General features: G+C 45.5%; 2 protein-coding genes across 2 annotated transcripts in view; both read left to right on the forward strand.

The window, feature by feature from the left end:
• Positions 1-255: 255 nt before the first annotated feature.
• Positions 256-24,010, forward strand: part of Gld (Glucose dehydrogenase) — a 28,958-nt gene continuing 5,203 nt past the window's right edge. Inside the window, exons 1-7 of the mRNA XM_028301807.1 lie at positions 256-659; positions 5,023-5,143; positions 5,824-5,969; positions 6,456-6,714; positions 12,337-12,598; positions 21,965-22,200; positions 23,395-23,638. Coding sequence (XP_028157608.1) covers positions 291-659; positions 5,023-5,143; positions 5,824-5,969; positions 6,456-6,714; positions 12,337-12,598; positions 21,965-22,200; positions 23,395-23,638 — 1,637 coding nt within the window. The 5' untranslated portion in view covers positions 256-290. The remainder of the gene's footprint in view (positions 660-5,022; positions 5,144-5,823; positions 5,970-6,455; positions 6,715-12,336; positions 12,599-21,964; positions 22,201-23,394; positions 23,639-24,010) is intronic.
• Positions 7,016-11,035, forward strand: LOC114350848 (5'-AMP-activated protein kinase catalytic subunit alpha-2-like). Its single transcript, XM_028301791.1, has 4 exons — positions 7,016-7,186; positions 8,185-8,304; positions 8,694-8,875; positions 9,233-11,035. The coding sequence occupies exons 2-4, from the start codon at positions 8,234-8,236 to the stop codon at positions 9,292-9,294; spliced, it is 315 nt and encodes a 104-aa protein (XP_028157592.1). The 5' UTR covers positions 7,016-7,186; positions 8,185-8,233; the 3' UTR covers positions 9,295-11,035.

The raw sequence follows: 24,010 nt of genomic DNA on the forward strand, positions 1-24,010 counted from the left end.
TGTTCATGGGGCTGCTGGAGGTGTTCCTGCGCTCGCAGTGCGACCTCGAGGACCCGTGCGGCCGCGCTCAGGTACCACTGCCGGTGACGTCACGCCGTGCCGCCGCCGGCCGCGCTGGCGCCACGTGCGGCGGCGGCGCCTTCATGCTGTTCATGGGGCTGCTGGAGGTGTTCCTGCGCTCGCAGTGCGACCTCGAGGACCCGTGCGGCCGCGCTCAGGTACCACTGCCGGTGACGTCACGCCGTGCCGCCGCCGGCCGCGCTGGCGCCACGTGCGGCGGCGGCGCCTTCATGCTGTTCATGGGGCTGCTGGAGGTGTTCCTGCGCTCGCAGTGCGACCTCGAGGACCCGTGCGGCCGCGCTCAGGTACCACTGCCGGTGACGTCACGCCGTGCCGCCGCCGGCCGCGCTGGCGCCACGTGCGGCGGCGGCGCCTTCATGCTGTTCATGGGGCTGCTGGAGGTGTTCCTGCGCTCGCAGTGCGACCTCGAGGACCCGTGCGGCCGCGCTCAGGTACCACTGCCGGTGACGTCACGCCGTGCCGCCGCCGGCCGCGCTGGCGCCACGTGCGGCGGCGGCGCCTTCATGCTGTTCATGGGGCTGCTGGAGGTGTTCCTGCGCTCGCAGTGCGACCTCGAGGACCCGTGCGGCCGCGCTCAGGTACCACTGCCGGTGACGTCACGCCGTGCCGCCGCCGGCCGCGCTGGCGCCACGTGCGGCGGCGGCGCCTTCATGCTGTTCATGGGGCTGCTGGAGGTGTTCCGCAGTGATGTCACTGCCGTTGTCACAGCTACCTACTGCCCCGCAATGTGACGTCACTGCCCGCTGTCGCAGCTGCCCCGACGCTGGCGCTGATAGGCCCCTTTAATTGATATTTACTGTCCGTGGTGCATAATCTTTTCGTAAAGGTTTTAAGCCTTTGTTTGTCACCTGTCATCCGCTTTGAAATGGAGGGAAGTTGAACCTAATTTCGAAGTCGTCCTATGTTCTTCTGATTAATTTCGTTGCGGGTCCAATGACAGTTTAACTTTCCCCCGGGACAAACTTGACCTTCATTGGTTGGGTTTTTGGGGTTTATGGCGGTCAAGCTGTAGATCCTGGCTACACAGGAGTTGCAGTGGTGGGAACGAGAGGTGGGAATAGTCCCGTGCCCCGCAATGTGACGTCACTGACGCTGTCGCAGCTACCTACTGCCGCGCAATGTGACGTCACTACCCACTGTCGCAGCCGGCCCGACGCTGACACAGCTGGTGGCCACAGAAATAGATCGTTTTATCCACGAAGACGCGCCCCACCATTCTTCCGCTAATGTTTGAGTGTTATCGGTACACGCTTAATCATCCATGAGTGCACACGCACACTACAATAATGCCGCTCGGATTGCTCGGACCACACTCCCCGCACCCCGCGCGATCGAGCCAAAAATTGTTTGGGCGCGTCTTCAAATCAAATCAAATCAAAATCGTGGATAAAACGATCTATACCTACGAGTACCTACTGCCCGATCGTGTAACTGCGCACCCGGCTGGAATGCGACTCTTCCTCCCAGTTACCCGCACATCTCACTGCGTTCGGCCCGTTCGTACAGCTGCCAGTGTGCCTACCATGAGTTTACGTTAGGTGAGCTCGCTAGCGAATACGTCAAAAAATTCTATGAAGATTTTATTTCTTGAAAGTAGCCACTAGGGGCGCTGCACAATATGTCATACATTTAAATGTCATTTTTTTACGCAGTCGCTAGCGAGCACACCTAACGTAAACTCGTGGTAGGCACACAGGTGCACGTTAACTCGACCGGGTTATATTACCAGCAGCATTTAAAAAGGCACCCGGTTCTATGACGTTAAAAATCATCGAAATGTACAAAACTTACCTTAGGGCTCTTTTGCAGATAAGACACCAACATGTAAAAATACATGAAAACGTTTGAAGCCACGCGGCTTACCGGTGCGCCTCGAATAATAAACCTTATTTAGTAAATTTCGATCTATAAAATTGGATTTACTCGTATGTCATTACGTTGCAGCTACGAAATGCTACGAAACCATTTAGTACAAAAGACATCAACGAGTCAGTAGCTCGATAATTTTAATTACCCTACGTTATTTTGTCTTAAACATATTAAAGGCTTGATTTTTATACATTTAAGGACATTGACAATTATTATGACACTGTTGTGTTGTTTTCTTTTTAGGCATAATTCGATACCATGATTATTTCCATCATGCCCCAACAAATTACACTCGATTGCATGAAAACCGCAATCCTTCTACAAACTGCATAATATCTTCAAAAACTTAGAAACTCAATCGTGATCCATGATTACAGCTTCGTCCCATTCCATTTCAGACCTTATTCTTTTCGAAGTATGATCTATTTTTAATATTTCCAATGTCAAGTATAATTAGGCTAAAATATGAGGTTGACTCTTAAATCAATGTAGAAAGGTTGGGAATGCCTTGCATAAGTAAGATTATAATCTAATAGTCATAACCACGACTGAGCAGTTACAGTTCATTAGCAATTGAATGTAGATCCGTACCTCTAGCATGAACAACTTTCGTCTTCGAATCGTTTGCGTATTCGACAAAATTTGATACTCAACCTTCAAATTAAACGATAACGTGACAATTTTGACTCTCAAAATAAGTTTCGTGCAACCATTTCTCATAGTAAGTTCACTTTACGACGCGTTTACAAGGGCCATGTTGTAGTTTTCGTACTAAATCTTTTGATGCACTTGCCAAATAAAATTATCACTTCACGGGATTTATTGCAACAATATCTATTTTAACGGTAAACGTCGGGAGGGTAAATATTTTATTTACCGTAAAAATGCAACATAATAGTTTAAAATATTACTTGCCAAATGTTAAAAAAGAATGAGACATGTATAGGCTCCTTACGAGCATTAAAATTTGACGATTTGTAAGTACTAATTTGATTAGTCTATACAAATAAAGATAATTTTGACTTTGATTTTGATGGCGATTCAAACGCGAAAGTTTTTCGTGCTAGCCGTACCGAGCGCTGCGCCGGCGCACGACGCGCTCATTTGCCGATAACGAGCGAGAGCAATCAGGAATGGGTATTTTGTTTATGTTTACAACGGAAGGGTGAGAGTTCAAATCCTAAATACTAACTATCTGTAACTTGAATTTCCTTTAAATCTTTCTTTAGTAACACAAGGGATATACAGCTTTCATAGAGATATCAAACTTATGGATTAATGTATAAAATCTTTGTCAATGATGGTATGTCTAGATATAAGGCAATCTTTGTCGGAATTTTTATAGGTATTTGCTGAAAACTTTTAGATTACCACTAATCGAGATATTGGGTATCCTATTATAAAACAAACTCTAACAAAAACGTTTAGTTTGTCTAATCAGACACCACAATTGTGACACACAGAATACACAATCGTGTATAAGTTAAAGAAAAATTAAAATCTGACTAAAGATATTGTATCGGTTGGTTTATACTCGTACACATAAAGACTAGCGTAAGAGTTCTTCAAAGTGCAAAAGTAAAGCTAGATCATCTGTCTTGCCAAATCTTTTAGGATTGAACTTTCAAAAGTCAAAAGCTCATTGTGTTGTGACTGGGCACTGATTATGAAATTTAAAAGAGCTATTTGCTTTGTTCTAAACCCTGAATAAGCTGAAAGACTAAAAGCGTCTTGCAAGATATGGATTTGCATTACAAAATCATAAAATAAAATTAACGTAGATGTCAGTCAATTCTTATAGCTAAACTTGAAAATAAAATACAAGATTAAAAGCTTCTTATGTTGGACCATAACCTTTAACAAAATAACTTGTCGATTCGATAATAAATTAATCTCTCTCTCTCAAAAATAAAATTACACACGTAAACTACTTATTGGAAAATAATTTTTTTTTCGAATTAAATTAACCGTAGTAGTTGTTATTCATATTAACTTGTCACTTGAGGTTAACGATTTTCCGCAAGATTTTCAATAAAGATGTATTGATTAAAAACATGCACGTCTACGAGTATAAGGTCGTTCACACTGAGCCTGTGAATCTCCAGAGTACAGACGACAGCATATAAGACTATACAATTTATTGAAAAATCCACCTTAATACAACTAAATAAGATTGTTGTTTTTATCTTGATATGCTGTCGCCTGTACGTGCCTGCGGATGACAGCCAGATGGTAATCGCGCATTGTTTCCGCGGGGAAATTGTAAAAACGCATAATTACCGCACATCTATTCGTTTGGAAGGAAGTTAATGTAATGATTATACTTAAAAGGTACGTTTATGTGTCAAACATGTATTTCCTTTGGTGTAAAAATGCAAGAAAATGACTAAAAGAGGCATAAAACTATTAATTCTAAAACATTAACTAAAGANTTCTATGCTAAGTTTAATATAGGCTAATCCTTCATTCGCCTGTGGTAAAATTAGAAACCGAAGTACTCCTACTCAGGAAAAAATTGAAGAGGATCGTGCGGCGAAGCAAGCGTATTTGGGAGGACCAAGTGGCTATTGACCGGTTGGTCATCACAGGTCCCAGGAACCACTGGGGAGACGAGACGAAGTTGTGAAAGAACTACGCGAGCTCCACTTCATTAACTGGCGGAAGGTGGCGCAGAGCAGAGCAGTGGAGATTCTTACGCCCGTATTCACAAACGATGCTCACTTAAGTGAAGCAACAAATCGAACACACAGCGTTGAATAGAGCTGTGTGATTGGTTCGTGTGTCACCCTGTGCGTTAACGTGCACTGTGAGACCTCATAGTAATGTTTGTGAATACGGGCGTTACTGTCAGTGGCAAAACTCACTTACGCCCGTATTCTCGAATGTACAGCGATGAATAGAGCTGTGTGATTGGATCGTGTGTCACCCTGTGCGTTAACGTGCACTGTGAGACCTCATAGTAATATTTATGAATACTGGCATTAGGGTCGCTGCGCCATCTTAGTTAGTTGTGCTCCTGCAATAGAACAAAGTAGGGATCGATTCTGATTAAATGTTTGTGTTTATTTTCAGTTTCGGACGCACATGGACTCGGTGTACGACTTCATCGTGGTGGGCGGCGGGTCGGCGGGCTCGGCGCTGGCGGCGCGGCTCTCCGAGGTGCCCGAGTGGCGCGTGCTGCTGCTCGAAGCTGGTAACTAAACTTTACTACATATACATTCTATTATAATATTGCTTTAGTGGTAGACAACAAATGTATTCTACTCTGGCATCACCACACGGCTTCCTCTTAAGACACCCGCGGGAAGAGTAGGAGTTGGCGACAAATGTCGCAAGAGGCGACTTAGGGACTACACATCAAACAGAGAACGGGCAGCAGCGCTCTCTGAAAAACATCAATATTTTAAACTGCGATCTCCAACCCGCCTGCCAAGTGTGGGGATTATGGAAAAACCCTCCACTATAGTGGAGGAGGCTCATAGTCTAGCAGTGGACTGTAAAGAGCTGTTGATGATGAAGGTAGACAACAGCATACAAAAGTTTTTATTCAATTTTTAGAATGATTATAACCTCGTCTCCATTGATTCTGAGTGGGTGTGTTGATTGTTGAGTAGTTAGTTCGTTACATCTAGAAGTGCCATTTGTTTATCGAGCAATTATCGTATCGTAAATTACGCGTACTCTACTCTTCAAACGGCGTAAATTACGCCGTTTGAAGAGGACTAACTTGTTGTGGAAATTAAGCTCTTTAATAAATGAAGAATATTTTTAAAACCGTTAAAATTCCATGGCCTTATTTTACGTGACTAAATTTTCCATGTAAAACATAAAACATGCTAGCGAAACTTCAAGCATACTCTATTTGCATTACAGGCTTCGACGAGCCCACGGGAGCTCAGGTGCCGTCCATGTTCCTGAACTTCATCGGCTCCAGCATCGACTGGGGCTACCAGACCGAGCCCGAGCCCGCCGCCTGCCTCGGCGAGAAGGACCGCAAGTGCTACTGGCCCAGGGGGAAGGTAATTCATTATCTACAAACTGTTAACTTAGTTAAAATAGTTACTATCCGTTCGCGATAAGTTTGCCGCTGGCGATATGACGTCACTCGAAAGGAAGCGTCTATAACTATAGCAAACTATATTGAAAATATTTTTTATTTATTAATATTGATAAAAATTGTGTATTTGCATAAAATAAGACACATTAGGTAATTGCGTTTATCACTAACTAATTGCGTTTAATCGCGGTTGGGGAAGGGGACGCGCATTCCACGGACTGGCAAACTTAGCGCGAACGGGTAGTAGATACACACTTAATTAATACATGCATCAACTGATCTGAATTTGTACTGGAGGGAAGTCGACGTTGCAGCGGTGGGAACGAGAAGTGGGAATAGTCTCGCAGCATCATCTGAAGTTTACTGTCCGATGCCATCTGTTAGGCTTTCCTTATTCATAAACCTTTCCAAAATACCAAAATTTGACCGTTTCACACTTGCTGTACAGGTGCTCGGCGGGACCTCGGTGATGAACGGCATGATGTACATGCGCGGTTCTCGCAAGGACTACGACGCGTGGGCGGCGGCCGGCGTGGAGGGCTGGGCCTACGACGACGTGCTGCCCTACTTCCTGCGCTCCGAGGACAACAAGCAGCTGGACCAGATGGACCAGGGCTACCACGCGACGGGCGGCCCGTTAACTGTCTCGCAGTTCCCGTACCATCCCCCGCTGAGCTACAGCTTGGTGAAGGCTGGAGAGGAGTTGGGTAAGCTGGCTGTTTAAGGAGCTTAGAAACAAGCAGCTGGACCAGATGGACCAGGGCTACCACGCTACTGGCGGCCCATTAACAGTCTCGCAGTTCCCGTACCATCCCCCGCTGAGTTACAGCTTGGTGAAGGCTGGAGAGGAGTTGGATAAGAGTGTTGCTTTGTTTAGGACTGGGTGTCCTCTGTATCCTATGTGTATGCGCTCCGATGAAAACAAGCAGCTGGATCAGATGGACCAGGGCTACCACGCGACGGGCGGCCCTTTAACNTGATTCAGTAATATTGGGAATTCGTCTTTAAATCTAGAGCACTAAGGTTCACGAGTCAAACATTGTATCGGAAACAGAGGATTTATTATGATACTACCTAGTCCCTAATTATTATCTACCCCGAACGTATCGCACCGCTGCGGGACAAGCCCGCGCCCGCCGCGCTTCCCCAGGCGGACAAGAAGGGAACGCCCGTCAAGAGGTCAGTCCGAATGCGTCTTTAAATCTATATCATTAAGGTTCCTTCAGTTGCGAAAAACACGGAAGATGAGTCGACGAACATTGTATAGGAAGTTTAGGAAGCTGAGGAACTATCGAATTTTGATACTAGTAGGTAGTTTCATTATCCTTAATAATATTTTGTCCTTAATAATATGACAAGCCCGCGCCCGCCGCGCTTCCCCAGGCGGACAAGAAGGGAACACCTGTTAAGAGGTCAGTGACATCGCATTGAGATGGAAAATTCGTCTTTAAATCTAGATTTAAACTTTGAACTCTAGGTTCATTTAGGACAGTTGCGGAAAAGACGACAGACAAGTCAAACATTCTATAGCATTGGTTCCCAGTGTGGGGCGCGCCCCCCAGGGGAGGCGCAGAGACCTATAAAGGGGGGCGCGGGCCATCTGTGTACTTAAGTATAAAAAACCTGCGACCGCTGAGAGAATGCATTCCAGACTGCTCGATATGACCAATAAATAATCTTGACTGGAAGAGGGGGGTGCGGAATTTTTTGTATGGTCGAAAGGGGGCGCGTCTCAAAATATAGAGTTTGGGAACCAATGTTCTATAGGAAGCTAAGGGATATTCTCTATTCTACTCATGCTAAGGTCTCTTCATTCAGAGTAACGCACATGACTGCGGTATAACGCATCGTCACAACAACGGTAGCAAATATGATATTTATAATTTTTCGAGCAATCAAGAGTCTAAAATCACACAAAACACTTGTACGGTGATTTGTGCTCCTATCAAAAGACCCAATGTATGTCGTTTTCTTTGCTCATGCTATATTTTTTTCGTTGACTAGATTAAAACAGCATTTGGTGTCATTATTTGGGAATTTTGGGATAGTAGGCTACCTACAGTCCCCGTAACCGTAAACAAATGCTTCCTTTTGCTTCCCCGTAGTCGCTAAAGTGGCGCCGCCCTGGTGGCAAAATCTGTTGTTTAACTTTACACGAGTCTTCATCATCGTTACAGAGCGAAGTGGCACCTGGGCATCCGTTCTCAGAGCAAGCCCAACGACATCATGCTGGAGGTGTTCCGCGCCATGAAGGCGCTCGACTACGAGTGGAAGGTCATCAACCCCTACCACGTGAGGTGAGTGAGCACTAAAAATGTTTAGTCTTGGCGATCACGTGACGTGCGCGTGACGTAGTCGTTTTAGCTATTCAATTTTTTTTATTCAATAGTCAAGTCTGTACCTGCAGTTCTAGGGAGCGCGCCCCAAATAGATTTTATCGATTTTACTAGTTAAGCCCACTTTTGACGATAAAATTTTATCACGGCGCGCAACCTAACCCGGCTTAGCAAAGGACAAAGTAATTATTTTGTATTATTATTGTGATGTATTGATGAAGATGAAGAATGGAATCGCTCTGTAAATAGCAAATAATATGCACGATGACATTTCGATCTATGTGCATCACGTGGTGATGCTATTTTCGATGTGCTGATCAACTATTAAATATTATTAAAATATTCCACAGGGTGCGAACACTAAACAAAATGACGGACAAGTTCGTGAAGATGTCGTTGCAGCTGTACCAGGTGGACTACAAGTCCTACTTGCTGGACTTCAAGTCGCTGTCCGGCGAGCGCGAGGACAGCGACGACGAGCCCGCCTCGCCCATGGCGCCGCCGCCGCCCGCCACGCCCACCACGCCGCAAGGTCAGTCTGTAGACTATAGCAGGCTAGCGACCAGGTGGACTACAAGTGCTACCTGCTGGACTCAAGTTGCTGTCCGGCGAGCGACTCTTACATATGGATCGATTTTTTACGACCATTCAATCGATTATATTATTGTCCACTTAAGTCATAAATACTTTTGGTTATAACGATTCATTATTATTTTGGATTCCATTTGAACTATGGCCGTACCGCATAATCAAAAATGTATATTGATTCGATTCTATTAGTCATATCGATGAATTATTACCGATTATGCGGCCGGCACACTAGCCCCGCCTTTACAATTTATAATTAACATGTTTTTTGGGTGACTATAAGTACTCCTTCCACTTCCAGGTCACCACACTATGGAGTTCTTCGAGATGTGCGCAGCGCTCATCATCCAGCTCGCTCGGTAACTCGCCGCACCTCGCTCGTACGGACGGAACATGCCTTGAGACTTACGTATTCTAAACACCGAAGAAAATGACGTGAATTCAAACCAAAGGAAATGGAGTCATAAAATGACAATCACGCGTCAATCTTGGCGTCAAACGCTTGACAGTGACGCGCTTATCAGACTGCTTAAGCTTTTAGTCGCTTACTTTTACCGTTTTTTTATATTATGAATCATTCACGTCCCGTGTTTTGACCAGATAATAATATAAATGAAAACATTAATTGTGCAATAATAAAAAAAAAACTCATCAAAGTCCAAGGCATGACCTAGTGTTCCCTAAATCTCCACTAATAAAAAAATCAGCTAACATCATTTCAGTATCCTATTAAAACTTTGAAGTATTAGCTTTACTTAGGTCCCCATGTTACGATATACTTCATACAAATAGACTGAGGCGAAGTTCAAAGTAATTTTAAAGAGTATCGACCTTCCTGTAGGGGTGTATATTTTATTTCGATTACGAATTCGTTTCGACAAAGTGCTTGCTACACGGGTCCACAAAAGACAACCAAGCACTCGTGTGGTGCATCGAGTAAAACCAGAGACAAATACAGATAAAATATCACAAACCATAAAGAAGTGGGCGTGGCTTCTCACTCACACAAGAGTTGTCTTTGCCCACGGCCACAGACCCGTGTGGTCAGCCCTTAACATGGGAAAGTTAATTTCATTATGAAAAGTAACATTTTCAGCTAATTATTATAACTTTTATTTTAATTTTGCGTCTTTAACTTACGTTTTTAAATGTTGTGAATTGGTTAATACTTCGGTACTTATTAATTTATTTAAAAAGGGGGATGTATCAGTATTTAGTTACACCTTACTTCCAATTGCATGCATATTGTGATAAACAAGTATATTGTTATGTTGTATGTTTATTTACCAAAGATTTATCAGCAAAAAAGTGCCTTTGTATAATTGCACGAATAATTTTATGGTTCGTACGGAAACTGGAAAGAGAATGTAACAATAAGAAGAAATCAGTGAATAGCATACTAAATAACGGGATGAATATGAAACTTAATACTTTCATACAATAATTTAGCAGCTACACTCAGAACACAATATTTGCTATCGCGTGTTTTAAAATTATTGAGTTGAAGAACCGTCACATTATTAAACTTTTGCGCAACTAGCAAGAAAGTGTTCCGTAGCAGTGATATTTTTGTAGAAGTAATAGATATTTATACGAATTACATATTGTTTTAGTATGCTATTCATTGTTTCCTGGATAGATATACAAGAGTTGTTTTTATAGCAATAGAAAAGGGTTATGGGTGTCACGCAATAAGTATTGAATAAAAGGAAGTTACGGGATATTGTACATTTCGTAGTCTAGTTGTATAGTTCGTCGATTTGAAATTATTTATTATTGAACAAATGATAAACATGTTGTACAGCTTAGTGTGTGTATAGTGCAATTCCAAAATTTAGCTTCCATTAATTAATGAATCATTAAACATGTCAAAAAATATTGTCTTTTATTTCCGGTATTAAATCTAAAATCAAATAAAAGTCGGAAATGTAACAGAATACTGTAATTTATTACAGATCTAATCATTAAAATTAAAAATGACTAAGTAATTTGTTGGTACATAACAAGTGGATATTTAGTTCTATCTAGTTTCACATCAGTATCTAGTGTAATAAATAAAACTTACATTGCAATTATTTCAATATCGAGGTCTCCTAAAAATTGGCTAACAAATATCACAAGAAATATATCTGTTCCAGTGTCATGTGTTTCGTTTTTTTTTTCATAAAGATCATTTTAAGGCGATTAGAGTCCTCAATCCGCGCCAAATGGCCATTTTGTAAAGCCTACTCCTCTTTTACTGCTGGACAGAAATAGTTGAAAAAAATATTATGTTATACAACAGTTCAAGGACTACATTTGTGACGTTTGAATTTTTGCTACGTCTCTTTGTTTTGGATTAAAAAAATAAATACGGGACATCAATTTTTTACTTAAANTACAGCTTGGTGAAGGCTGGAGAGGAGTTGGGTAAGCTGGCTGTTTAAGGAGCTTAGAAACAAGCAGCTGGACCAGATGGACCAGGGCTACCACGCTACTGGCGGCCCATTAACAGTCTCGCAGTTCCCGTACCATCCCCCGCTGAGTTACAGCTTGGTGAAGGCTGGAGAGGAGTTGGATAAGAGTGTTGCTTTGTTTAGGACTGGGTGTCCTCTGTATCCTATGTGTATGCGCTCCGATGAAAACAAGCAGCTGGATCAGATGGACCAGGGCTACCACGCGACGGGCGGCCCTTTAACTGTCTCGCAGTTCCCGTACCATCCGCCGCTGAGTTACAGCTTGGTGAAGGCTGGAGAGGAGTTGGGTAAGAGTGTTTCTTTGTTTAGGACTAGGTGTCCTCTGTATCCTATGTGTATGATGCGCTCCGAGGACAACAGGCCGCTGGACCAGACCCGTTAACTGTCTCGCAGTTCCTGTACCATCCGCCGCTTAGTTAGTGTAACGTAACAGCTTGGTGAAGTCTGGAGAGGAGTTGGGTAAGCTGGCTGTTTAAGGAGCTTAGAAACAAGCAGCTGGACCAGATGGACCAGGGCTACCACGCTACTGGCGGCCCATTAACAGTCTCGCAGTTCCCGTACCATCCCCCGCTGAGTTACAGCTTGGTGAAGGCTGGAGAGGAGTTGGGTAAGAGTGTTGCTTTGTTTAGGACTAGGTGTCCCCTGTATTCTATGTGTATGCGCTCTGAGGATTACAAGCAGCTGGACCAGATGGATTAGGGCTACCGAAACGTCAAGCCGTGAGTAAGATAATGTAAACGGCGCGTTAAGACCCGTGTCTTACTATTTTAGTTATCAAAAACACTTTAGCAATACACAATTCATATTTCGCGAATAAATAACAAAATTTGATTTCGTCAGAACAAGAGATTCTGTTGCTATGCAAGTGTTTTAGGCGCATTCGTAATCCTCGTATCACCGTATGCCTTTTAAGGATTTGTCTCATTAAAATTCATAATGTTATCATCAGGTTACCCGACCCGTGACCTAAACGGCGAGCACCACGCCGGCTTCGCGATCGCGCAGACCACCAACCGCAACGGATCGCGCCTCAGCGTGGCGCGCGCGTACTTGCGGCCGGCGCGTCATCGCCACAACCTGCACGTCATGCTTAACGCGACCGTCGCACGAGTGCGCATCAACCAAACCACGCGTCAAGCATATGCTGTGGAAGTCAGGAACAGTCAAGGCGGGACGGAGGTCATCTTCGCCAATAATGAGATCATTCTCAGGTAAGTGAACCCTTTTGCCAATAAGGAGATTATTCTGAGGTAGGTAAACGCTGCGACCGAAACAAGAAAGCCAAGACGGGAATCTGCGACTGTTACAACTTTAGACCACGTATGTACGAGTATATGCATCATTTCGAGAGCGAGACAGAGACCAAAGACAAAAACCTAGTCAAGTAGCGGGCTGCGGTCTCCTACCTTGGTTACTTGCCCTTGTCGAGGCACAAACTGTCGCCTTTAGAAGAGACAAGGGTGACGTAGGTCTAGAAGCAAAAGCCAAGTAAATTGAGACTCTCTCGTTATCCCCACAACCTGCACGTCATGCTTAACGCGACCGTCGCACGAGTGCGCATCAACCAGACCACGCGTCAAGCATATGCTGTGGAAGTCAGGAACAGTCAGGGCGGGACGGAGGTCATCTTCGCCAATAACGAGATTATTCTGAGGTAAGCATTTTAGAAAAGAGAAAGGCCAAGTAGGTCTAGAGGCTGAAATCAGAATCAACGAAGAATACCCAGGCAAGGAGGTAATCTCCGCCGTAATCAGATCATTATGAGGTAGGTTACACCTTTGAAATGTTTTGGAAGAGAGGAGAGCTAAGTAGGATAGTACCACAACTCAGAATCAACCAATTGAGACCCTCTCTTACTGNGAAGGGTGAGTAGGTCTAGTAGCAAAAGCCAAGTAAATTGAGACCCTCTCGTCATCGCCACAACCTGCACGTCATGGTCAACGCGACGGTCGCACGAGTGCGCATCAACCAGACCACGCGTCAAGCATATGCTGTGGAAGTCAGGAACAGTCAAGGCGGGACTGAGGTCATCTTCGCCAATAATGAGATCATTCTGAGGTAAGCGTTTTAGAAACGAGAAAGGCCAAGTAGGTATAGAGGTAAAGTCCGGTCGCCGAGCAGCCGCAGTAAGTGTGCGAGCGCGATAACAATATAATTACGTGCGAGTGATAAGAATGGGTAGCTTGGTGTCATTGGACGAAATTCAACGTGCTCGGCGACCAGATTTTAGAACTCAGAATCAACATAGTGAGGCAACAAGGTCATCTCCACTGTTAATCAGAGAATCTGAGGTAGGTTACACTTTTGAAATGTTTTGGGAGAGAGAAGGGCAAAGTAGGATAATGAGGCACTATCTCATTATCCTAGTGCCACAACTCAGAATCAATAAATTGAGACTCTCTCGTCATCGCCACAACCTGCACGTCATGCTTAACGCGACCGTCGCACGAGTGCGCATCAACCAGACCACGCGTCAAGCATATGCTGTGGAAGTCAGGAACAGTCAGGGTGGCACGGAGGTCATCTTTGCCAATAATGAGATCATTCTCAGGTAAGTGAACCCTTTTGCCAATAATGAGATTATTCTGAGGTAGGTAAACGCTGCGACCGAGACAAGAAAGCCAAGACGGGAATCTGCGACTGTTACAACTTTAGACCATGTATGTACGAGTATAAATATGCATCATTTCGAGAGCGAGACAGAAAAAAAGACAAAAGTCTAGTCAAGTAACGGGCTGCGGTCTCCTACCTGGGTTACTTGCCCTTGTCGAGGCACAAACTGTCGCCTTTAGAAGAGAGAAGGGTGAGTAGGTCTAGTAGCAAAAGCCAAGTAAATTGAGACCCTCTCGTCGCCGCCACAACCTGCACGTCATGCTTAACGCGACCGTCGCACGAGTGCGCATCAACCAGACCACGCGTCAAGCATATGCTGTGGAAGTCAGGAACAGTCAGGGCGGGACGGAGGTCATCTTCGCCAATAACGAGATTATTCTGAGGTAAGCGTTTTAGAAAAGAGAAAGGCCAAGTAGGTCTAGAGGGAGAACTCTCAACATACTGAGGCAACAAGGTCATCTCCGCCGTAATCAGATCATTTTGAAATGTTTTGGAAGAGAGGAGGGCTAAGTAGGATAGTGACACAACTCAGTATCAATAATAAAGACCGGCGCGTCATCCCCACAACCTGCACGTCATGCTTAACGCGACCGTCGCGCGCGTGCGCATCAACCAGACCACGCGCCAGTCAGGAGGAGGAGTCACAGTCAGAAGTCAGGAACAGTCAAGGAGGGACGGAGGTCATCTTCGCCAATAACGAGATTATTCTGAGGTAAGCGTTTTAGAAAAGAGAAAGGCCAAGTAGGTCTAGAGGGAGAACTCTCAACATACTGAGGCAACAAGGTCATCTCCGCCGTAATCAGATCATTTTGAAATGTTTTGGAAGAGAGGAGGGCTAAGTAGGATAGTGACACAACTCAGTATCAATAATAAAGACCGGCGCGTCATCCCCACAACCTGCACGTCATGCTTAACGCGACCGTCGCGCGCGTGCGCATCAACCAGACCACGCGCCAGTCAGGAGGAGGAGTCACAGTCAGAAGTCAGGAACAGTCAAGGAGGGACGGAGGTCATCTTCGCCAATAACGAGATTATTCTGAGGTAAGCATTTTAGTCCTGCGCTGCCCGCATCCAGGCTCCTCCCGCGACCTTTACCAGATCGTCGGTCCACCTAGTAGGAGGCCTGCCCACGCTACGTTTTCCAGCCCGTGGTCGCCACTCGAGAACTTTCCTGCCCCAACGGCCATCGTCTCTACGAGCTATGTGCCCCGCCCACTGCCACTTGATTTTAGCAATTCTGCGAGCTATGTCGGTTACTTTGGTTCTCCTACGGATCTCCTCATTTCTGATTCGATCACGCAGGGAAACTCCGAGACTGGATGCGGGCAGCGCAGGACCGTTCATTGTGGAAAACCTTGGGGGAGGCCTTTGTCCAGCAGTGGACGTCATTTGGCTGAAACGAACGAACGAACGAACGAAGCATTTTAGAAAAGAGAAAGGCCAAGTAGGTATAGAGGCTGAACTCAGAATCAACGAAGAATACCCAGACAAGGAGGTAATCTCCGCCGTAATCAGATCATTATGAGGTAGGTTACACCTTTGAAATGTTTTGGAAGAGAGGAGAGCTAAGTAGGATAGTACCACAAGTCAGAATCAACCAATTGAGACCCTTTCTTACTGTATTTACGTACCTTTTTGAGACGTTAAGGCCACGACCAATACAATAAACCACGACGAGAAACTGCGACCGATACTTGACGTCAGGCAATGTTTAAGCGTCAGCTCGAGAGCAAGACAGAGACAGAAAATTTGTCAAGTCATAGTTGTGGTTTTCTTCCCGTCTCGATCGCTTATCGTAGTTGTCTTTTTTTTTTTTTTTTTTTTTTNCAAGAGCAGGGGACGGCTGGAGATCGCGTCGGCTGATCCCTTTGCGTATCCCAAGATCTTAGCCAAGTAAGTTTTTCTTACTTACTTTTCATATACCTAATTTAAGACTGCGCCAAGACCGGCATGGTCGGCGAGCGCCTCGACAACGGCTCGCGGACCATACAGATCATACCTACCGTACTGCATCCCAAGAGTAGGGGACGGCTGGAGATCGCGTCGGCTGATCCATTTGCGTATCCCAAGATCTATGCCAATAAGTGAGTTGTTCATTATAACTTAAGTTACGACTGCGCCAAGACCGGCATGGTGGGCGAACGCCTGGACAACGGCTCGCGGACCATACAGATCATACCTACAGTGCTGCATCCCAAGAGTCGAGGACGGCTGGAGATCGCGTCGGCTGATCCATTTGCGTATCCCAAGATCTTTGCTAAGTAAGTTGTTCTTCATATTACNTTTGTACATGAAAAAGCGTGTACGATAATAGCCGCAATAGTTTCAGAGAACTGTGGTGCGACTACTAACGCCCACTTCCGTAAAAATATTCCATAAACATACTACTTTAGGCGTGCTGTATGTATGTGTGTGATGTGTGTATGTGTGTGGTGTGTGTATTTGTGTGTTGTAAGCTTGTAAGAGTGTGTTGGCTTTAATAATATAGAATAGAAGGAACCCAAGTTACCCGTTTAAGAGATTTTCAATCTCCTGATAAGTGAGCGTATGAAGCCATTTATCAATCACAATTTTACATTCACGCAAGGTAAGTTTGTAGATGTTGAGAAGTCTATTCTTCTTCTTCTTTTCGTGTCGACAACAAACCTACACAGTGTCAGCCCAAAACTCCGCCACAAGAGTGGCGTTGTCAGTAGCACTCATCAAATCCTCCTGAGTGCAGTTGCTTGGGCACTCAGGGCATGACAATAGAAGTCTATTAATTTTATTATATAATTTAGGACTCAGGAACCGATATTGTCGACTCGCCACTCCAAGTACGCAGGAATACATTTGTGTAAGGTGAAGGTGACAATAGGTGTAGATGCCCAGCGATGGTGGCTTGTTCGATCTTCGTTGACTACTAGACCAGAACCACAGAAAGTCGTCTGGGCTACCACTCATCTAATAAAAGTTCCCCAACTCCAGACCCACCTATAGGAAATTCGCCCGCTGCCCAGCGGTTGGACCGGTAGGGTGGTGTGTCGTTCTACAGGCAGGGCCCACTCAATGTTCACTCGCGACCCACCACTGGGTCGTGACCCATAGTTTGGGAAACCCTGGACTAGACAATTATCTCCTTTATTCCTGCATTCCTATTAATGCTATATCAGCAAACTACTGCACTTGGTTGCAGAATTCACCCCAGCGACACCACCACACTGTAGGGAGGGAGTCCCATCTTAACAATGTCACAGATGGTAGAATTAACAGATTTTCCAAGCTACTAAATTGATTGATAACTTGGTAAATGATTTGAATTCGACTAAATGGGAACATTAGACGTCCCCAATCCGTCTGGCCAGTGTGAGGAGTGTAGTGACAGAGATTGGGTCGCGTTTCTGTAATGGAGACTAAATGATCTGATGATTTGCTTCCAGGCATATCAGAAGTAACCGGCTTCATCAACACCAAGTACGCGGACCCAGCAGGCGACCACCCCGACGTGCAGCTGTTCTTCGGCGGCTTCCTGGCCGACTGCGCCAAGACCGGCATGGTTGGGGAGCGCCTCGACAACGGCTCGCGGATCATACAGATCATACCTACCGTACTGCATCCCAAGAGTAGGGGACGGCTTGAGATCGCGTCGGCTGATCCCTTCGAGTATCCCAAGATCTTTGCCAAGTGAGTTGTTCTGCATATACTTACCAAGACCGGCATGGTCGGCGAGCGCCTGGACAACGGCTCGCGGACCATACAGATCATACCTATCGTACTGCATCCCAAGAGCAGGGGACGGCTGGAGATCGCGTCGGCTGATCCCTTCGAGTATCCCAAGATCTTCGCCAAGTGAGTTGATCTGCTTACAAACTTTATGCTTAGATACAGCTTCTGCGTCCCGCCCGATTCTGCAAGTCGTTTCCCACATTCCCACTAAAAGGTCTTCCAATTATTCAAGGTTCAAGGCTAACGTGTCACTTTTTTACTTGTCCTTCCAAAATCTTATCACATTTTTAAGGACGAGTTTTCTTGTCTGATGAATTATTTCGTGTACGTACTTATACATAGGTGTAAATACCAGGCACTTGAAGAAAGGGAGAAGTATTTCAAAGGCATTCTATCGGACAATATAAAAGAAGGATTAGGTATAACTTAGTTGTCCCATTACTAAACTTACTTTTACACTTCATTTCAGCTACCTCACCCACCCGNGAGTAGGGGACGGCTGAAGATCGCGTCGGCTGATCCATTTGCGTACCCCAAGATCTTTGCCAAGTAAGTTGTTCTGCATAGGTATACTCGTACCTATTTTTCATATAACTTAAGTTACATCGGCTCGCGGACCATACAGATCATACCTACAGTGTTGCATCCCAAGAGTAGGGGACGGCTGGAGATCGCGTCGGCTGATCCCTTCGAGTATCCCAAGATCTTTGCCAAGTAAGTTAATCTGCTTACAGCTACTGCGTCTCGATTCTGCAAGCGTTCTTCGACAGTCGTTTCCCATTAAAAGATCTTCCAATGATTCAAGGTTCAAGGCTAGCGTGTCACTTATTTACTTGTCCTTTCAAAATTTCAATTCTTTCTAGGCCTTTACATTTGTAAGGACAAGGACGATATGTGCAAATACCAGGCACTCGAATAAAGGGAGAACAATCTTTCAAAGGAATCGTGTCGGACACTTACAATGAATGAAGGAATATTATTTTGAAAACTATAAATAACTTGAAAAAATCGAACTGCCTAAGGCGGAAATTGAACCCACGACGGGTTAGTTAGTCCCATTACTGATCTTAATCTTACACTTCATTTCAGCTACCTCACCCACCCGGACGACGTCAAGACCCTGGTAGAAGGCATCAAGTTCGCCATCAAGCTATCAGAGACGAAGGCGCTGAAGCGATTCGGGGTGCAACTGGACCGGACGCCGGTGCCGGGCTGCGAGAAGATCAAGTTCGGATGCGACGCCTACTGGGAGTGCGCCGTCAGGATGTCCACGGCTCCGGAGAACCACCAGGTCGGGTCCTGCCGCATGGGGCCGCGTGGTGACCCTGATGCAGTCGTCGACCCGTTGCTACAGGTACTATTATTATTATTATTGGTTTTGGGCCTTCATTTGCGCCAGCTCGACCAGGTTTGATCTATTGTGGCAGCCCTTGTCTTTAGAGTTCACTGCTTAGTCCCGTTGAGTCTATAAATTTCCAGATTCTTTGGAGCGTGATATCTGCTATCTCATCCGGGTGCATGATGTGTCGCCCGAGATGGATATACAGGTACTATGTTTGTACAATAGAACAGCTTTGGTGCTTTGCGAGGCTACTGGGAGTGCGCCGTCAGGATGTCCACGGCTCCGGAGAACCACCAGGTCGGATCCTGCCGCATGGGGCCGCGTGGTGACCCTGATGCTGTTGTCGACCCTTTGCTGCAGGTATGAGCGTAACTACTGTTTTGCTATGTTGTTCCTTTCACGACGCTATTGGGAGTGCGTTGTCTTATTGCCACCACGCCCGAAAAAAGCCCTAGACCGGTTCTTTCCTCATGGGTCCGCACGGCGATCTTGATGGTGGCGAGAACAGCTTTATTACTTCTCTTGCGACGCCTACTGGGAGTGCACCGTGAGGATGTCCATGGCTCCGGAGAACCACCAGGCAGGGTCATGTCGCATGGGGCCGCGTGGTGACCCTGATGTTGTTGTCGACCTGCTGCTGCAGGTATGCGCATGCTATAGAACAGCTTTGTTACTTCTCTTCGATGTTACTGGCCTACTGAGAGCCTACTGAGACGGCTCCGGAGAACCACTAGAATGGCTCCTGCCGCATGAACCACCCGCCGAGTTGACAAGTCTTGCCACGCGCTGAGTTTTTATCGGCGCCGATAAACCAAGAAGTTTCCCATCAGTAATCTGGGACCACGTCCGAGGGCAGACCCAAAACTGCACTCATTTAGACTATGCTCACTAGTTTCCAGACTGTGTATTGCTGTTTATTTTCAAAGGACTGACAATGTTTTTGCTACTTTTACTAAGGGTTTTTCCCTAAGACCCTTAATAGGTAGTCCCACATCTTTTGAGTTTCTCTTCTGATTGAGTGCTTAATATTGCGTCGTGTAAGCGCCCTGGAAAGAGCCTAAGTACTGAAAGCTCTGGCTTTGACTTGGCAGGTGCAAGGCATCGACCGGCTGCGCGTGGCGTGCGCGTACTTTCTTGCCTATTTTAGTATTGATGAGTGTCTCGTTTTGATTGTCGAATGATAGTAAGTCGGCCGTTTGGTGTAGTGGTTCGAAACGGACTACTATTCCGGAGGTAGCGGGTTCGATTCCCGCACAGTACAAACATTTGTGTGCATGAACATATTTGTTTGTATTGGACTGGGTGTTTTCTATGTATAATAAGTATGTCTTTACAAAAAAAAAGTATTTAAGTATGTTTATATCCGTTGTCTAGTACCCATAGTAGGTACAAGCTTTGCTTAGTTTGGGACTAGAAGCGCAGTGTAAAATGTCTAAGGATATTTATTTAATATTATTATTAATTCCTAATGACTGTGACCTGCAGGTGCGCGGCATCGACCGTCTGCGCGTGGCGGACGCGAGCGTGATGCCGGCGGCGCCGTCGGGCAACACCAACGCGCCCGCCGTCATGGTCGCCGAGCGAGCCGCCGACTTCATCAAGCAGCGCTGGCTGGGGACCACTAACGTGAGTAGAATACAATAGAATAGGATGGAATAGAATGGAATGGAATGGAGTGGAGTGGAGTGGAGTGGAATGGAATGGAATGGAATGGAATGGAATGGAACGGAACGGAACGGAACGGAACGGAACGGAACGGAATGGAATAGTATAGAATAGAATAAAAAAATTTTTATTTGCAAGAAAGGTATACAAAGAGTAGTTACTACTTTGTTCTTCTGATTCAAATTCAAATTATTTATTGCATGTCACATGGGTAAGGGTTGATAGAACATAATTTTGTACATGTGGCGCCCAGTGAAGGCGTTGCAAAAACTTAAAAATATCATTAAAATAGATAGGTAATTATTATGATTCATTTTGTTGCGTATCCAATGATAGTTTAACTTTGCCCTGGGGCAAACTGGACCTTCACTGGTTGGGATTTTATTCTCCTTTTTTCTTAGCTGATTAATTTCGTTGCGGTTCCAATGATAGTTTAATTTTCTCACGAGACTTTGACCTTTATTTGGTGATCAAGCAGTAGATCCTGGATACGCAAGAGTTGAAACAAACAAAAAAGATGTAGATCTGGGGGCNTGGCACGGAGGTCATCTTTGCCAATAATGAGATCATTCTCAGGTAAGTGAACCCTTTTGCCAATAATGAGATTATTCTGAGGTAGGTAAACGCTGCGACCGAGACAAGAAAGCCAAGACGGGAATCTGCGACTGTTACAACTTTAGACCATGTATGTACGAGTATAAATATGCATCATTTCGAGAGCGAGACAGAAAAAAAGACAAAAGTCTAGTCAAGTAACGGGCTGCGGTCTCCTACCTGGGTTACTTGCCCTTGTCGAGGCACAAACTGTCGCCTTTAGAAGAGAGAAGGGTGAGTAGGTCTAGTAGCAAAAGCCAAGTAAATTGAGACCCTCTCGTCGCCGCCACAACCTGCACGTCATGCTTAACGCGACCGTCGCACGAGTGCGCATCAACCAGACCACGCGTCAAGCATATGCTGTGGAAGTCAGGAACAGTCAGGGATTAGGACAACCAACAAGACAAACACGCATACATGGAATTACTATAACTAAAAGTGCTTAGAACTACCTAAGTGTTGTCTTAAATAAAGTATTATTAAATATTCGAGAGTAATTTACTTTTGAGCGTCGCTTCTAACAGATATAAATCTGCCCCGCAACCTCCAGCTTCAACACAAAGATATAAACACGTCATTTTCCAAACCATGTTGTTTGGAATTTTCCAGCAGATAACCTGCGCAGTCGCTCTCTAATTTGAATCAACCCTATTTCCAGCGCCGGCGCAGTAGCCTCGCCCCAGCTGCTCCAGCTCAGCGGCGTCGGCGACCCTGACGTATTAGCTCGCGCGGGAGTCCCCTTGACGCACGCGCTGCGCGGCGTCGGGCGCAATTTGCACAACCACGTGGCGCACTTCCTCAACTTCCGCGTCAACGACAACAACACGGCGCCGCTCAACTGGGCCACCGCCATGGAGTACCTGCTGTTTAGAGACGGACTCATGTCTGGCACGGGTGAGGAATTCAAAAATTCAAATTCAAATTCAAAATGTATTTATTGGAAACAAGATAATTTGTACATGAAAAAGCGTGTACGATAATAGCCGCAATAGTTTCAGAGAACTGTGGTGCGACTACTAACGCCCACTTCCGTAAAAATATTCCATAAACATACTACTTTAGGCGTGCTGTATGTATGTGTGTGATGTGTGTATGTGTGTGGTGTGTGTATTTGTGTGTTGTAAGCTTGTAAGAGTGTGTTGGCTTTAATAATATAGAATAGAAGGAACCCAAGTTACCCGTTTAAGAGATTTTCAATCTCCTGATAAGTGAGCGTATGAAGCCATTTATCAATCACAATTTTACATTCACGCAAGGTAAGTTTGTAGATGTTGAGAAGTCTATTAATCTTCTTCTTTTCGTGTCGACAACAAACCTACACAGTGTCAGCCCAAAACTCCGCCACAAGAGTGGCGTTGTCAGTAGCACTCATCAAATCCTCCTGAGTGCAGTTGCTTGGGCACTCAGGGCATGACAATAGAAGTCTATTAATTTTATTATATAATTTAGGACTCAGGAACCGATATTGTCGACTCGCCACTCCAAGTACGCAGGAATACATTTGTGTAAGGTGAAGGTGACAATAGGTGTAGATGCCCAGCGATGGTGGCTTGTTCGATCTTCGTTGACTACTAGACCAGAACCACAGAAAGTCGTCTGGGCTACCACTCATCTAATAAAAGTTCCCCAACTCCAGACCCACCTATAGGAAATTCGCCCGCTGCCCAGCGGTTGGACCGGTAGGGTGGTGTGTCGTTCTACAGGCAGGGCCCACTCAATGTTCACTCGCGACCCACCACTGGGTCGTGACCCATAGTTTGGGAAACCCTGCACTAGACAATTATCTCCTTTATTCCTGCATTCCTATTAATGCTATATCAGCAAACTACTGCACTTGGTTGCAGAATTCACCCCAGCGACACCACCACACTGTAGGGAGGGAGTCCCATCTTAACAATGTCACAGATGGTAGAATTAACAGATTTTCCAAGCTACTAAATTGATTGATAACTTGGTAAATGATTTGAATTCGACTAAATGGGAACATTAGACGTCCCCAATCCGTCTGGCCAGTGTGAGGAGTGTAGTGACAGAGATTGGGTCGCGTTTCTGTAATGGAGACTAAATGATCTGATGATTTGCTTCCAGGCATATCAGAAGTAACCGGCTTCATCAACACCAAGTACGCGGACCCAGCAGGCGACCACCCCGACGTGCAGCTGTTCTTCGGCGGCTTCCTGGCCGACTGCGCCAAGACCGGCATGGTTGGGGAGCGCCTCGACAACGGCTCGCGGATCATACAGATCATACCTACCGTACTGCATCCCAAGAGTAGGGGACGGCTTGAGATCGCGTCGGCTGATCCCTTCGAGTATCCCAAGATCTTTGCCAAGTGAGTTGTTCTGCATATACTTACCAAGACCGGCATGGTCGGCGAGCGCCTGGACAACGGCTCGCGGACCATACAGATCATACCTATCGTACTGCATCCCAAGAGCAGGGGACGGCTGGAGATCGCGTCGGCTGATCCCTTCGAGTATCCCAAGATCTTCGCCAAGTGAGTTGATCTGCTTACAAACTTTATGCTTAGATACAGCTTCTGCGTCCCGCCCGATTCTGCAAGTCGTTTCCCACATTCCCACTAAAAGGTCTTCCAATTATTCAAGGTTCAAGGCTAACGTGTCACTTTTTTACTTGTCCTTCCAAAATCTTATCACATTTTTAAGGACGAGTTTTCTTGTCTGATGAATTATTTCGTGTACGT

This window comes from Ostrinia furnacalis, unplaced genomic scaffold (assembly GCF_004193835.3).
Source record: "Ostrinia furnacalis isolate ACB-3 unplaced genomic scaffold, ASM419383v2 OfSCF0995, whole genome shotgun sequence".
In the NCBI taxonomy this organism is placed as follows: domain Eukaryota; kingdom Metazoa; phylum Arthropoda; class Insecta; order Lepidoptera; family Crambidae; genus Ostrinia; species Ostrinia furnacalis.

Excerpts from the sequence above, each read along its gene's own strand:
- LOC114350848 (XM_028301791.1), top strand. The coding sequence starts at position 8,234 with ATGCTGGAGGTGTTCCGCGCCATGAAGGCGCTCGACTACGAGTGGAAG. Across the intron at positions 8,305-8,693 it reads ATCAACCCCTACCACGTGAG|GGTGCGAACACTAAACAAAA; the intron begins GTGAGTGAGCAC and ends AATATTCCACAG. Across the intron at positions 8,876-9,232 it reads CACGCCCACCACGCCGCAAG|GTCACCACACTATGGAGTTC; the intron begins GTCAGTCTGTAG and ends TTCCACTTCCAG.